Below are 13174 nucleotides of genomic sequence, written 5' to 3'. Positions count from 1 at the left end.
GGTGGTAGAAGGGCATGGGAGGACCAGACCTGCCCTGAACTCCAGGAGGATGGGGGGAGAAGGGCATGGGAGGACCAGACCTGCCCTGAACTCCTCCAGGAGGATGGGGGTGGGGTGGGCAGAAGGGCGTGGGAGGACCAGACCTGCCCTGAACTCCAGGACAGATCAAACAGCCGCCACAGTTACTGGCTCTGTGGTTGAGGGATATGGGCACATGATGCTCCCTAGAGCACTCTGTGGGGCATAGGATGACAGAGCACACAGACAGCCTGGCTTGGGGCAGCAGAAAGCATGTGTGTGACCACTCCAGCCTCTGGGACTGTAGGAGCTGTTCTATGGCCAGCAGCAGCTGGACTTTCTTTGAGGCCTGGCCATTTTGCAGCAAAAGGGGGTGAGGTTCCTGCCTGTGTTCGGAGGAGAGACATGAAGAGTGTCCCTTGACCACAGATGAGTGAAAGGAGCAGCAGGCCTTTCCCCATAGTGGCTTCCCCATGCTGGAAACTGTAGCAGGCTTTCTCAGACCACCAGTCTGAGAAGCAGGACACAGAAACTTATTATTAATGAATGAATGCTTGGCTTTATCTTATGCTCGCCCCACTAGCTCTTAGAACTTAATTTTTTTTTTAGTTCTTTTTTTTATTATTAAAAATTTCCGCCTCCTCCCCACCTCCCTTTTCTCTCCCCCTCCCCCACTTAGAACTTAATTTAACCTGCTTCTCTTCTCTCTTTGTCTACGGTTTGCCTTGGGGCTTTTTACCTTTCTTTCATTCTGTATGTATTACTTTCACTGCTTCCTCCTGGCTGGCAGCTGCCTGGCTGGCCCCAGCTCTCTCTCTCTCTCTCTCTCTCCCTCCCTCTCCCCTCTCTGTCCGCCAGCCCCTCCTATCCCTCCACTGCCTTGCTATTGGCAGCTCAGCTTTTTATTAGACCAATCAAGTAATCAAGTTCCTTAGACCGACAAAGCAACATGTCTTTACATGAACAAATGCAGCATATCTTTACAACATTAAACAGACGCAGGGTAAACAAACTTAACAGCCTGTACACAGTTAAAGTGCTAGTCCACAGCAGGAAACACTGTGCTCCACCCAGCAGCACTGTCGGGGCGGAGTGATCTGTGGATGGTTCTCATCCTGGCAGTCTCCTCTTCCCCAGGCACCCACTGCCAGTCCTGGGAAGGCTATCACCACCCAGGCCCTAGTGATTAGTTCCTGGGCTTCTTCCCTCCACCTTGAGGGTGGGGTTGGAGATAGAATCACCTCCCTCAGGCTGGCCTGCAAGAGAAAAGATCTTCTAGAGCTTTCTCTGGTACCTCTCAACAGCCTTGGCAAGAACAGTCACTCTGGACCCTCCTCTCTGTGCCTGTCAGCAGAGTACAGACTGGGCCAGGATAGCACGCCTATTCCAGGCCCTGAACGGACCTACAGCACTTGATGTTGGTGAAACTGCCAGGACCCAGAAGCTGCCCCTAGGCAGAGCCCTCCCTTTTGAACCTCTAGAGTGTCCCCAGGGCCCTAAGAGGCAGGCTGACTGGTTCACACACGATGGTGGGCCCAGGCAACAAGGAAAAGGACCAGAGGCTCCTAGGTCCCCATCCATGCCCCATAGCAGCTGCTCCATCTGAGGCCCAGGCCCTGCTTGGGAAGCTGCTGAGTGAAAAGGGACCAGGACCCTGTCTTCTGCTTGGCCACTGGTCCAGTTGCCCCTGGATGTAGCTCAAGGTGGTTCTAGGGACAAGGACTTGCTGAGTCTTGTGGTCAGGGATGGGCACCCTGGACAAGGACTTGCTGAGTCTTGTGGTCAGGGATGGGCACCCTGGCTGGAGCAGCTGGAGGTCCACTCACATCTAGTCTGCTGTGTCTTGTCCTGCAGCCTTTCTCCAGAGCAGAAGGAAGTGGTACCTCCCCAGACAACTTCAGCTACAGATAAGCTCCTGCAGCCTCGGAGGCTGAAGTGTGCAGATGTCACACTGGGAACTGGAAGCACATCTGTGGAGAGTGGACATGACAGCCAAGGTAGTCCAGAACAGATAATTGCTCAATCTGTCAGCGCCGGCCTTCTGTGGGGGCAACATTAAGCTTGGGGCGAGACAGTCCTACGTACCAGGCCACCAGGCCAGTGAGTTGCAGCAGAGTGCCCATTGGACCACCCCTCACCATGCTCGGAGACACAGAACATGGGATGTCATGGGAAACTGCACAGACAGGCTCTCCCGCTGCAGAGGGTTCCTGGCAGGAGCAGCTGCTCAGAGCTAATGTGACTGGCCATCACTGCAGGCCTGGGGCTGTCAGAACACAAACCTGTCAGCAGCAAGGCCTGGTCATATCCCACTGCTGCCAGGCAAAGACTGAGGCTGAGCATGCCCTTCCCTGGCATAAAAGGAGTGTTTTCCTGGTTCAGGGCAGAAACATAGTAGGACACAGTCTAACATAATTCCTGGCTGTCCCTCCCCATCTTGCCATGGCCTGGTAGATTTGCTCTCTGTCCCCCAAGGAAGAATCCAGGAAAATAAGGGTGCACTCTCTGCCTCCATCAATCCACGGTCTGCTGGTGTGACCACTTGGCCTGTGCTCCATTCTGCCTCCACCATGTTCTTCCCCTCCTATGTTCAGTCTCTTCCTTATGAGATAAATGTCATATTCATTTTTGGAGGCTGCCACTCAGAGTTCTGCAAGCTGAATGACTCAAGCAAATGTGTGTTCTCACATTCTGGAGACCAGAAGGGGAAAATCTATGTTCCCTCCAAAGGCTCCAGGACAAGGTCCTTCTAGCTCCTTTTGGCTCCAGATGTTCCCCAGATCTAAGGTTGTCTCCAGACTCTGTCTCCTTGTGCCTGTCTCTTTTCTCCTGTGTCCATTTCCTCTCCTGTTTCTTTTTTTTTTATTATGTATACAATATTCTGTATGTGTGTATGCCTGCAGGCCAGAAGAGGGCACCAGACCCCATTACAGATGTTTGTGAGCCACCATGCGGTTGCTGGGAATTGAACTCAGGACCTTTGGAAGAGCAGGCAATGCTCTTAATCTCTGAGCCATCTCTCCAGCCCTCTCCCATTTCTTTTAGAGTTACGATCTGCCCAACTCTAAGATGGGCTTGTCTAGAGATTCTTATTATATCTGCAAAGGCCCTCTTACAAATAAGCTCTCGTTCCCAGGTTTTCAGCTTATGAGTTGAGCACCCCAGAATACTTGAGCACACAGTCTGGGGGGACACATGGTGGAGCTACCCACCCCCCAGACACTAGCATCTATGTCTGGTGATGCTGAAGAGGTTTGGGCATGGGGGCAGAAAACTAGACAACATTATGACCGGAATATGAGGCAGGTGTGGAGGGGAGGGTGTTGGGAGCAGCAGCGGAAAGCAGTAGAGAGCCTCATCTAGCTTCCAAAGCAGCAAGCCATGTGGCGTATCTTAAGTCCGGGGTTCTACACAGGCTAATCAGCGTGAGTGACCCCAGGAATTGTGTTTTTCAGGACCTGGAAAACAGCCTTGTGTCTCTCCCCCTGGTCTGCTGCACTCGAGCTCCCTGGACTCTGAACATCATAAACTCTCAGCCTTTCCTGTATGCAACCCCCAGGAAGTCCCTCTCCCCAGCCCTGCTGGTTTGGGGCACCTCCCATACCATTCTCCCAGTCTATAGTTTGATCTTGGTTGGGACTCCTGGGTGCCCATGAGCTAGCGCCCGTGGTGCTGGTGGCCCTGCTCATCCTAGTCCCTGGAGTTCTGTCCCCAGGTGGCTCCTGGACTCTCGTCATGATTCTCCTTCTATCTTGTTGACACAGGTCGAGAAAGATGATAACCCGGTCTCTCAGCTGAAGCCACAGGAGGCCAAGGAACTGCTTCTTCCAGGTAATGCCCCTGGAAACTGTCTGTGGGCCATCCCTGTGTGGACCTTTCCAGGAGCTTCCCCCACATCCAGTGGACCCTGTCCAAGTCTGGTGTCCAGCGGTCAAGCAGGAACAGGGAGGTCCCCAGGGAAAGCTGAAGAGGACGGATGCTCATGGCCCCTTCCCGAGACCACAGACCCTTTCCTGGCTAGAAGACTGGCCAACTCCATTGCCTGTGGGAGGTGACTTGGCTACTCCTCTGGGGACATTAAAGACAATACTTATCTGGCTATTTCAGCTGTAGCTTGGTTTATCTAGATGTTTCCAAGAGCTTAGAAAGCAGCACTGCCAGAAGCATCTTCATTAGCGGACGCCAGTTGTATCCATATCAAATTCTTTACTCTCTGAACCATGCACTTGGCCCTGAGGGCAGAACTCCTGATCTTCAGGGAGTGGGAGAGTCGACTTCTCACTCTGGGGGTTTGCCCTGGGACTGACATTGAGAGACTGGCATGGCTTGGCTGGCTCTCTGTGAGTTGGTTCCACCTCTGAGTTCCCCACCCCCGGATTGCAGCCCTAGGTTCATAAGCTCCACCCCTCCACCCACTACTCAGCATCGACCCTCAGAAGCCAAATCTTGTCAGACTCTGCGGCACCAGGGCACTCTTTGTATCTGGGGCTGGAAAGAGTGAATTCCAAGTCGGTTAGGATTGAAAGAAGCAAGCCCTTCCCAGTGCGATAGGATTATCCAGGAGGGTTGGGACAGATGGGGTTTCCCAGGAGTCCACAGGTGACCAGGGTGAGCAGGGGACATACAGAGGACATTTCCATGGCCTTCCTGTCTGCTGAAGCCACACCTCTGTTGGCTGTTGTTCAAGGTTCTGCGGACATTTGTTAGGCCGGGTGCCCCTCGCCGTTCATGTCACTGGCTTCTGCCCTGTGGCCATGTGTAGGCTAGCTGTCGCGTACTGAAGCCAACCAGTACTTACACCATACCAGGGAGCCAGTTGTCTCTTGAGCTGAGCATACTCATTACCGACCCTGCAGGAGAGGAGACTGAGGACGGAAGTACCTCGATGGTGAGCTTGTTAGGAATGGTCCAGGATTCAGCTGTCTGACTGGTGCTAGCTGCTGTCTTGTCAGAAGATGGCTCCTGCAAGGTTCTTGGGAGCACCCCAGTATGGCCATTCGAGAGTCCAAGGTCCTTCCTGCAATGACCCTGCCACCTTAGCCTCCATCCCAGGCTCTGGATGAGAGTTTAAGGCAACATAGTTCTGGTCCCATAGGCCAGTAGCCTTGGGCCTTCAGGATCCCAAAAGTCTACCATGGTCTAGGCAGGACTCAGATCTAGGAATACGGAGGTCTAGCCTGACTCTGTGTGGCCTGCTTTGTGCCCACTTGACTGGTCTTTTAGATTGCTATGGAAGACCATGCCGTGGCCAAGGCCTACCCTTGCCTGAGTGCCTATCCCCTCACAGCGCTAAAGGGCCTCAGCACAGTGCTAAGACAAGGAAAGGAACAGCCCTGGCAAGGGTTCCCGGCTCCCGGGGGAGGTCCCCAAAAGCGGGAAAGAGAAATACACAGTTCTTGTTTGTTTTCTGAGACAAGGGTCTCACTATATAAACCAGGTTGGCCTGGAACTCATAGAGATCAGCCTCCCTCTGCCTCCCACGTTCTTGTTTTAAGGTGGGTGCCACCAACCGGATTTAAATTTAAAATAATTTTTCTATTATTCTTTCTATTATTCTATTATTATTTCTTCACCTCCCCCTAGGACTTCATATCACTAACTATCTAACAGGATAATTTGGGAAACACATGATCACATCTTTTAGGTACTCACACTAATCAAATGCCACAGTCCAGTCTTGCATCCATTTTGAATTTTCAGATAATTTTCCTGGGAGTCACCCCCACACCAAGATCTATACATGTCAGTATTCACGGTCTATTTGTCCCATAGGCCACCTACAGACCAAGCCCAGTGCAGCCTGGGTAGTGGAGAGACAGCCTACGGACAGCCATGCTTGGAGCTTGCATGGACCATGTGGAGAGTCCCTAAGTGAAGAAGCCAGAGTGAGTCAGGGTGTGGCCATGTGCTGTCTGCAGACTCTGGGGGCGTTGGCCTGCTGTGTGGCCTCTGGAGGCTGCCTTATACACCACATGATGCTGTCATGGGATGAGGGCTCAGAGGACATTCCAGGTGCTACATGCGGTTCTGCAAATTGCAGCTTCCATGGGTTTCACCTCGCACTCAATGAGTGAGCAGAAAGTCTTCCCAGGTTGGACGGAGGTGTTTAATGGTTGGGATCTTTGGGGCCCTCTTCAAGGACTCCTTTTGTCTCTGGAAGCACAGCCTTTGATCCCCAACAGAGGAGGTGGGGGAGGCCCTAATGGGTATCATACTTTTCCAATGTGTTTCTTGCAGGTGGCTGAAAAAAGAACAAGTCAAGGCCTGGATGTTTCTAGAAGCCCAAAGGGGGAACCCCAGGAAGAGGCACACTGGAAGTTAGAGCAGCAAAGGTGTGGAACGTGGGTAGGGTAAGGCACCGAAGCGTGGAGAGAGACAGTCTTGGTCAGCTTTTGGGACCTCTCAGTGCCCAGACCCCACCCCCATCCCACCTGAACTGGGCCCAGCTGTACACCACTGGCTCTGACTCCCTCTTGGTATCAAAGTTGTTGGACAGTGAAGGCCCAAGACACAGCTGGGGGACGCAGGTGTCTGAAAGTGTTTCCATCTGTCACCTGATCAAGGTAGTCAGATGTCCCCCACCCCCTCACACACACTCCCACTGCCCTCACCCTCCACCCCCTCCCGGGTACCCCCTGTGTGGCAATGGTTGCTTCCAATGGTGGGTGATCGGCCAGGGCTGTTCAGAAGAGTGTCATAGGGGTCGCTGACTGTGAGCCCTGGGGTAAAGGCAACGGGAAGGCAAGACTCCTTCCCTAGCAGCCAGGACTTCACCCTGTGCTTGCAGGAGAGGAACCTCTCAGCAGGAGAACCCAGACATCCCCTCCACCCATCTGGAAGCTGACCAGGAGGCTGCTTCCCCAGGTGAGACTCCCACCCCTTTAGGACTCTCACCTCCACCCCTGGGCTATTCAGAGACCCTTAAGTCTTCACTTAGAGGCTATTCAAATCAAAGTGAGGCTTTTCCATACTGCTGGGGTGGGATGGGGTACCCTGCTGACTCCCCTCCCCTGCCCCAGGGGCTACATTCTGAGTCTAAAACTTCAAAACAAGCCAAACAGAGCTACCCACCAGATCTAGCAATAACTGAGGTGGTATAGACTGAATCTAGACACTCAGGGATCGGTACATGATGACCTACCAGTAGGGAAGGGGCTGGGACAATTATTAGGGGTTATCAAAGGACTGAGCACATTAGTACCGACTGTAGCTTGTACCAGAGCCCTTGTTAGTGTCTTCTGTTGGACCATCTTTTCTGTTTGGGACTGCTTCCGGGATAGTCTACTATGAGGGGTGTGGGAACTGTGAGCCACTCCCTAATTCAGTTCATCTCAGCAGCTCCTGTGGCCAGCGAGGAGGAGGCACAGCCTGCCTGGCACCTAGACAGCCCTCCGTCCCAGCCTGCTGCCATCTTGGACACACGTTCTAAGTCTGCTTCTAGAAGCTGCTCAGGGTCTTCGGAAGCCCCTGCCTTATCCCTCACCCCCTCAGCGGGCTCAGCAAGTAGTCTTTCCTGTTCATCTCTCCAGGAGTTCCAGAAAGCCACAGCCACCCTCGTCCATCTTTCTAACAGCTCCACATCCCTGTCTAGCTTGGAAGCTGAAGATACCCTGCATGCAGACCCCAGCTGGTCTAGGGAGCTTTCTGCTCATGATTCCTGGGAGGAACCTGGCCTGCCTGCCTTCTGGGGCCCCCAGGGACTTCCTCAGCTGGAGGGGGCTCCTGGGGATGTAGGTCCAGTGACCCTACAGAAACTGGAAGGCAGGAGGACCAGACTCCTGAGTGGCTTCTCTGAGGAGGCAGCTGTGGCAGGAGACTTAGAGCCAGGGTACAACTTACTTCAGGCAGGCTGGCCATTGTCATTCCCACGTGCCCCTTCTCCAAGACTGGGGTCCGAGTTGTCAGAGTCCTCCAGCCAAATCTGGGATGAGAACAATGAGGAGAACTTTGAAGAACCTAGCCCTGGTGTTGAGCCACCTTCAGGGAGCTCCTTGCCTGCACGTGGTTCCCTGGGCATGGAAGACAATGGAGCATCCTATGCCACTCATACCTCCCCGGGATCTGGGGAGGAACAAGAAGCTTCCAGAACCTGTAGAAGCCCGACTGGGACATCGAATACAGGGAAAACCATGCAGATATCTCCTGTGGCCACCTTCACAGTGTTCCCACATCAGACCCCTTTTACTAATGACTCAACTCTGCCACTGTCCTTCTGTCTGGACACGTCCACCTCGGAGAAAACAGATCCCAGTAAAGAAAATATGCCTCCCGAGGAACCACAGGATGCTGACACTGGTCCATTCATACAAAAGAAGCCCCTACAGGCCTTGCCTGATCCTAAGGCCACCATGACCCCGAAGGCTCCTTCTGAGGACAAAGCTCCCCTTGTCACAGAGGTAGCCAGTCCCTCATATATAGAAGGCTTCCTGACTGAAATATTGTCTCCTGTGGATGAGGAGCTGTCTTATGGCAGTGGGGACCTTCCATCCTCCATCCACAGGGACGCTCATCTCCCTCTGCCTCCTCCAACTCCCCAAGCAAAGAGTGACATAAATGAGCCCAACCCCAGCTCAGAAGACTTCCCTTCTCCGCCTGAGGAGGCCATGTTTCCAGGTGACTCACTGGACACCCTAGGAGAGGATATGTCCATTACTGCTGAGGATATGTCCTCTTTATCTGAGGGGGCTTTGGAGGAAGCCCTTTTTCAGGGTCCCCAGAAGTCAGGGCACTGCCTGGGAGCATCTGGGCACGGTGGTAGCCTGGATGACTCAAGTTCAATACCTCCCTTGAGTAATTGCGTGGTCGGTGCCCCTGAGATGTCCCCAAGACCGTCAGCTCAGCCCCCGAGTCCATCCCCAATGGCTTGTGCGGCCAGAGAGAATCTTGCAGAGGCCTCAAGCAGTCAGGGTAGACCCTGGGAAGCAGTGCAGTGTTCTGAGGGTGCAGAGCACCAGCAAGGAATAGAACACCTCTTAGACAGAAGGGCAGCCACATCTTCACCCTCCTGGTTTGGACCCTCTGAAAGCCCGCCCGCAGGCCCAGTGCCCTCGGTGGTTGGTGGCCAGGCTGAATCCCTTAAACACATTAGTGCGAAGACAGAAGGCCAGAGCTGCTGGATAGAGAACCAGCCCACGCTCCAGGATTTGTTGGACAGACAGCAGCTCTGTAGGAGAGACTGGGCTTTTGGCCCTGCCTCTGGTGCCTGTGTTGATTTTCCAGGGACAGGAGATGCTGGGCCACTGGATGTGGTGTCCACCCAGCTCAGCAGGAGGATCTTATGTGATTCTCTGGCTGCAGTGTCAGGGCTGGCCCCTGGAGACAGTCCCTAGGCGATAGGAACTCATAGCCATCTGACATGTGACTGGTGTGTGTGTGTGTGTGTGTGTGTGTGTGTATGTGTGTGTGTGTGTCTGTCTGTCTGTCTGTCTGTCCTTTCTATACAAGAACCTGACTTGAGGGACCAGGTCTCCCCATTGTGGACTGTCATACAGAATGTTCACGCTGCCTCTGGCTGGCAGGATGGTTATCTGAAGCAGTCTGTTGATCTCATGGGTGAGAATCTATCATGCCCATTACAGGCTGGCTCTGTATTTCCCTGGGCAGAGTATCCACACTTTCTATCAGGCTCTTGAGGGGTCCTAACCTCAGAGATTGAGGCATGTACATCAAAGGCTACGTGGGATGGTGTCTAATGGCTGGCCAAGGAAAGCCCAGGTCAGAGGCTCCAGCTAGAATTAGGCAGTGTGGGAGTCAGTGAGGCCAAGGGGGGAAAATTAGTGTTGGAGACCATGGGGACGGGGGAGTGACTAGAGTGCATGGAGAAACTGTCCGGAGCTTTGTCTCAGCCTGTGAATGCTCAATGTTCACCTTTGACGTGTGTGTGTGTGTGTGTGTGTGTGTGTGTGTGTGTGTGTGTGGTATGTATCTGCTACATGTGTGCAGGTGTACTTGGATTCCCAGAAGAGGGAGTCAGAAGCCCAGAACTGGAGTTACAGGTGGTTGTGAGCCACCTGATATGGGTACTCTGGAAGAGCAGGGTGTGTGTGCATGCATGTGTGTAAGCACATGCCATGGTCCTTGTGTGGAGGTTAGAGGACAACTTTTGGGAATTGGTTCCTTCTGCAGTGGGTTCTAGGGATCAAACTCAGCTCACAAGGCTTGCATGGCAAGGGCTTTACAGGCTGAGCTGTCTATGTCCAGTTTGTTTGTTTTATAAACACTGGTTCTGGGAACTGAATGTAGGGCCTCATACTTGCAGGGCAAGTGCTCTATCAACTGAACCATCTCTTCGGTCCCATCTCAAGCTTGCTACGTCTCCTGTTTCCAACAGAGTGCTTCTGACTGGGGGGCATTTGTTCATCCCATGGAGATGGAGAGCGGATACCTGGTCACCCTTGACAAACAAGGCCTAGAGCTTGTCCCCAGGGGCTGAGGGTCTCTCCTGCTCTTGATTTTTTTGCTCTCATGGGACTTTCTGAGACAATAATTTTCTCAGGAACACAGTGACTGGGCCCCGAAAAGACATGTTGTCCCTTATAGGCCTGGCTGACTAGACAAAGGCCTAGACTGCCTGCTTTCTTCCCTAGGGCCCTTCCAGGACAGAATGACCAGAGTGGTGATTGAGAGTGTGGGCAAGTGACACCGGTGGCTCTTGTAGAAGGGAGCAGTGGCCTTTCTTCACAAGAATGCCGTTTTTCCTCAGGACACTCATCCAAGGACTTGTTGATCCAACCCCGAAGGATTTGCTGTGTGGAAAAAAATCAAGAGGAGGAAATGTTTGCAGTGCCCAGGGCTTCATCCAGCTGGGGGTTGAAGAGATCCTGTACCCTAGACTTACCAGGAGTCTAGGGTACAGGATCTCTAAAGGAAGTGGAGTGGCCCAGGGATGGGCTCCTTTAGTCAGTCCCCTAGAACAGAACAATTTGGGAGCACGTATATAGGGTGAAGACAGGCCACTAAAGCAGTGACATGTCAGGAAAAACCTTCTCCTCCCTTAGTGGTTTCTGCTGTGTTCCTGAGGGAGAACAGCCTGCCTGTCACTTACTCCTCCTAGCAGCCCCGTCTCCGAGAGCTGTCCCAACCAACTGTAGTTGCTGGGTGCTGGCCCACAGCCTCAGACAACAGTGGAAACCTCTCTGCTTTTTTAGTTCCTCGGAGGCTTTTCTGGGACCCAGAGTGATTAGAGGCATAGGCTATCTTTAGGGATTCTAGGGATATTAGAAACCCCTGTAGACTCCTCTGCCTGGATGCCCCATGCAGGTGGGATTGTCCTGGTACATCTTATTTGTGCAGCTTTGTCTTCTTGTCTTCAGTACCCTGGGGAAGTGGCACTGTATGTATGTGTTTCTATATGACTGGGTTTTGCTCTATAACCCAGGTTAGCTTCAAATTCAGTAAATCTCTCTGCCTCAGCCTCCCAAGTGCTAGGATTATGGGCATGAGTTGCCACACACCCTAAAGGCTTTTACACAGACCCAGAAGTCTTTTAGAAGAAGCCGCTTTTGACTCTGTTTTCTGCATCAGGGTTGAGAAGGATTTCATGGGATGGGGCTCACATACATGGTCGGAACTCCTAGAGGTTACTTTCCCGTGTCTTAAATCAGCACGTGCGTGCGCACGTATGTGTACGGCGTGTGCATGTTTGTATATACATGGGCGTGCATACATGGGTGTGCGTGCGTACGTACCTGTACAGCGTGTGCGTGTTTGTATATACATGGGCGTGCATACATGGGTGTGCATGCGTGCGTACGTACCTGTACAGCGTGTGCGTGTTTGTATATACATGGGCGTGCATATCTATTCATCTGTCACGCACCATTTGCTTTGTCTTAATTCCCTGTTTATTGATGTTTTCTGGATTTCATAAAGGCGTTGTTTCCCAAGTGCATCATGTACTTCGACTACATTCATCCTTTGCCCTGATCTCCCTCCCCCACTCCCCTTCTGTCCCTCAGCCTCACTCACGTCTTACTTTAATCCTCAACAATGCTTAGGCGTAATCTGGGCTGATGACATTGGCTTGTGCTCCATGAAAAGGCTGGGTCGCTGAGCTGGCGCTCAGTTCATGACCATGGGAAATTTAGTTCTCTGATCATGAGAAATTCCACACATGAAAGCAGTAGAACACTTAACACAGTAGCCAGGTAATATTATATTCTTGTTTTATATATAATTTTTAAAAATAAAGGAACTACTTGGGTAAATAGTCTAAAATATGAAGAAATTGTCTTCAGAAAATCTTTTCTCATCTTTATACTTCTGTATATGCCAAGATAGCCCCTGCCACCCAGTACTGAGGATTGGCCCAAGGCTTTAGCACAAGCTAGGAAAATGTGCTAAGACTGAAATACATTCCCAGCCCCTCTTCACTTACTTAGCATTCATTTACTTGTATGTGTATCGGTGCCTCAGTGTCTGTGCGGTCACGGAACAACTGGGAGTCAGTTCTCTCCTCCTGCCACGTGGATTTTGTGGATCCAATTCAGGTCATCAGACTTGGCAGCAAACACCTTTACCCACTGAGCCATCTCAGCAAGTCCCTTTTACTTTTTGTCAGCACCTGGAGAAAGAAAGACCTGGAGGGACAGGTTCTTAGGAAACGCCCAGGCTGGCCTTGAACTCCCTCGACCTCCGATCCCCCTTTCTCAGCCTCCTGAGTAGCACAGGCCTGCGGTGGTCAGCTTACATTTTTACCACTGATTTCCAGTGCTGGGGTTGGAATATAAGGCCCAGTGTAGAGCTAGTGAAGTGTTCCACTGTGAGTCTCATCCCCCACCCACCACCACCCCTGCCCTTCTACTCTCTTTTAAAAACTTTTTACAAAAAGATTTTAGTGTGCATCTGTTTTGTCTGTATGGATATATGTGCACCATGCGTGTACTTTGGTGCGAGGGTTTGAGTCCCTGGAACTAGAGTCACAAACATGTGAGCCACCAACATGGGTGCTTGGGAATCAAATTCTGGTCCTCTGCCAGAGCGCCAAGTACTCTTAGCTGCTGAGCCATCTCTCTGGGCTCTTCTAACCAAGTGGTTTTCATTTTTTGCCTTTTTGGTTTTTTGGAGACAGGGTTTCTCAGTGTAATAGCCCTGACTCTCCTAGGACTCACTCTGTAGATAAGGCTGGCCTCGAACTCACAGAGGTCTGCCTTTGTCT

The 13174-nt window shown here is 52.1% G+C and overlaps 1 protein-coding gene across 1 annotated transcript in view; it reads left to right on the top strand.

Annotated features, from left to right (window-relative positions):
* The window catches only part of Ccdc187 (coiled-coil domain containing 187), a 52045-nt gene extending 39832 nt beyond the window's left edge, over positions 1-12213 (top strand). Inside the window, exons 21-27 of the mRNA XM_075984609.1 lie at positions 1873-2015; positions 3474-3562; positions 3783-3849; positions 5791-5903; positions 6256-6350; positions 6806-6882; positions 7357-12213. Of these exons, the coding sequence (XP_075840724.1) occupies positions 1873-2015; positions 3474-3562; positions 3783-3849; positions 5791-5903; positions 6256-6350; positions 6806-6882; positions 7357-9347 (2575 nt within the window). The 3' untranslated portion in view covers positions 9348-12213. The remainder of the gene's footprint in view (positions 1-1872; positions 2016-3473; positions 3563-3782; positions 3850-5790; positions 5904-6255; positions 6351-6805; positions 6883-7356) is intronic.
* The last annotated feature ends 961 nt before the right edge of the window (positions 12214-13174 follow it).

This window comes from Microtus pennsylvanicus, chromosome 9 (genome assembly GCF_037038515.1).
Source record: "Microtus pennsylvanicus isolate mMicPen1 chromosome 9, mMicPen1.hap1, whole genome shotgun sequence".
In the NCBI taxonomy this organism is placed as follows: Eukaryota; Metazoa; Chordata; class Mammalia; order Rodentia; family Cricetidae; genus Microtus; species Microtus pennsylvanicus.
Note: the sequence above shows the minus strand (reverse complement) of the source record. Positions and strands in the feature narration are given on the sequence as shown.